Source organism: Hemibagrus wyckioides, linkage group LG04 (assembly GCF_019097595.1).
Source record: "Hemibagrus wyckioides isolate EC202008001 linkage group LG04, SWU_Hwy_1.0, whole genome shotgun sequence".
Taxonomy (NCBI): Eukaryota; Metazoa; Chordata; class Actinopteri; order Siluriformes; family Bagridae; genus Hemibagrus; species Hemibagrus wyckioides.
In genome coordinates this window covers 23,553,122-23,553,698 of record NC_080713.1, presented here as the reverse complement: position 1 = coordinate 23,553,698, position 577 = coordinate 23,553,122, and the positions used below count along the sequence as shown (strand labels likewise).

Genomic DNA, 577 nt, shown 5'->3' with positions numbered 1-577 from the left:
CACAGTAAGAGGACAATGGTCAAATCCATTAGGGTGATCTAGATTGACAGACCAATAAAGCGGTTACTAGAGGGTGTGGCAGATATAGTCCTGTCTGTAAGTGTGTGTGTGTGTATGTGTGCTTTACTCACCATAAGGAGACATACGGCAGATTCAGGCATCAGTTGAACAGCCATGCTGCTCCTTCCACACACCGGCAACGTCCAGAAAATCTCAGCAGGTAACACAATGCTCAGGTAAAGCTGCCAGGAAGGACGAGTCCAGCACCTCCTGAACGCTCCTCACTCAGCGTTTCTGGCTTGCACCAGATCCCCCTCCATCTACACACACTGCCGCTTCTTTGATGTCAAACAGCCGGTTAGAGCCCCCCTCCTCCCAGAAGAACGGGTGATGTGGGACACACACATATACACGCAGAGCCTTCACTCTGACACACTCACACACACTGGAAGAGAGACGACTGGAGGCAGCATCGCCAGCGAATGAGCAACACAGCACACGGAGCCACTCACACTCTCTCTAGCTTAGAAATCCATCTTCCCGGGCTGACAAATGTGGGGCGCCGAACGTGTGTGTG

General features: G+C 52.2%; 1 protein-coding gene across 1 annotated transcript in view; it reads right to left on the bottom strand.

Moving 5' to 3' along the window:
• The window catches only part of frmd4a (FERM domain containing 4A), a 162,455-nt gene extending 162,145 nt beyond the window's left edge, over window positions 1–310 (bottom strand). Inside the window, exon 1 of the mRNA XM_058388470.1 lies at window positions 132–310. Within this exon, the coding sequence (XP_058244453.1) occupies window positions 132–176 (45 nt within the window). The 5' untranslated portion in view covers window positions 177–310. The remainder of the gene's footprint in view (window positions 1–131) is intronic.
• Window positions 311–577: the final 267 nt, after the last annotated feature.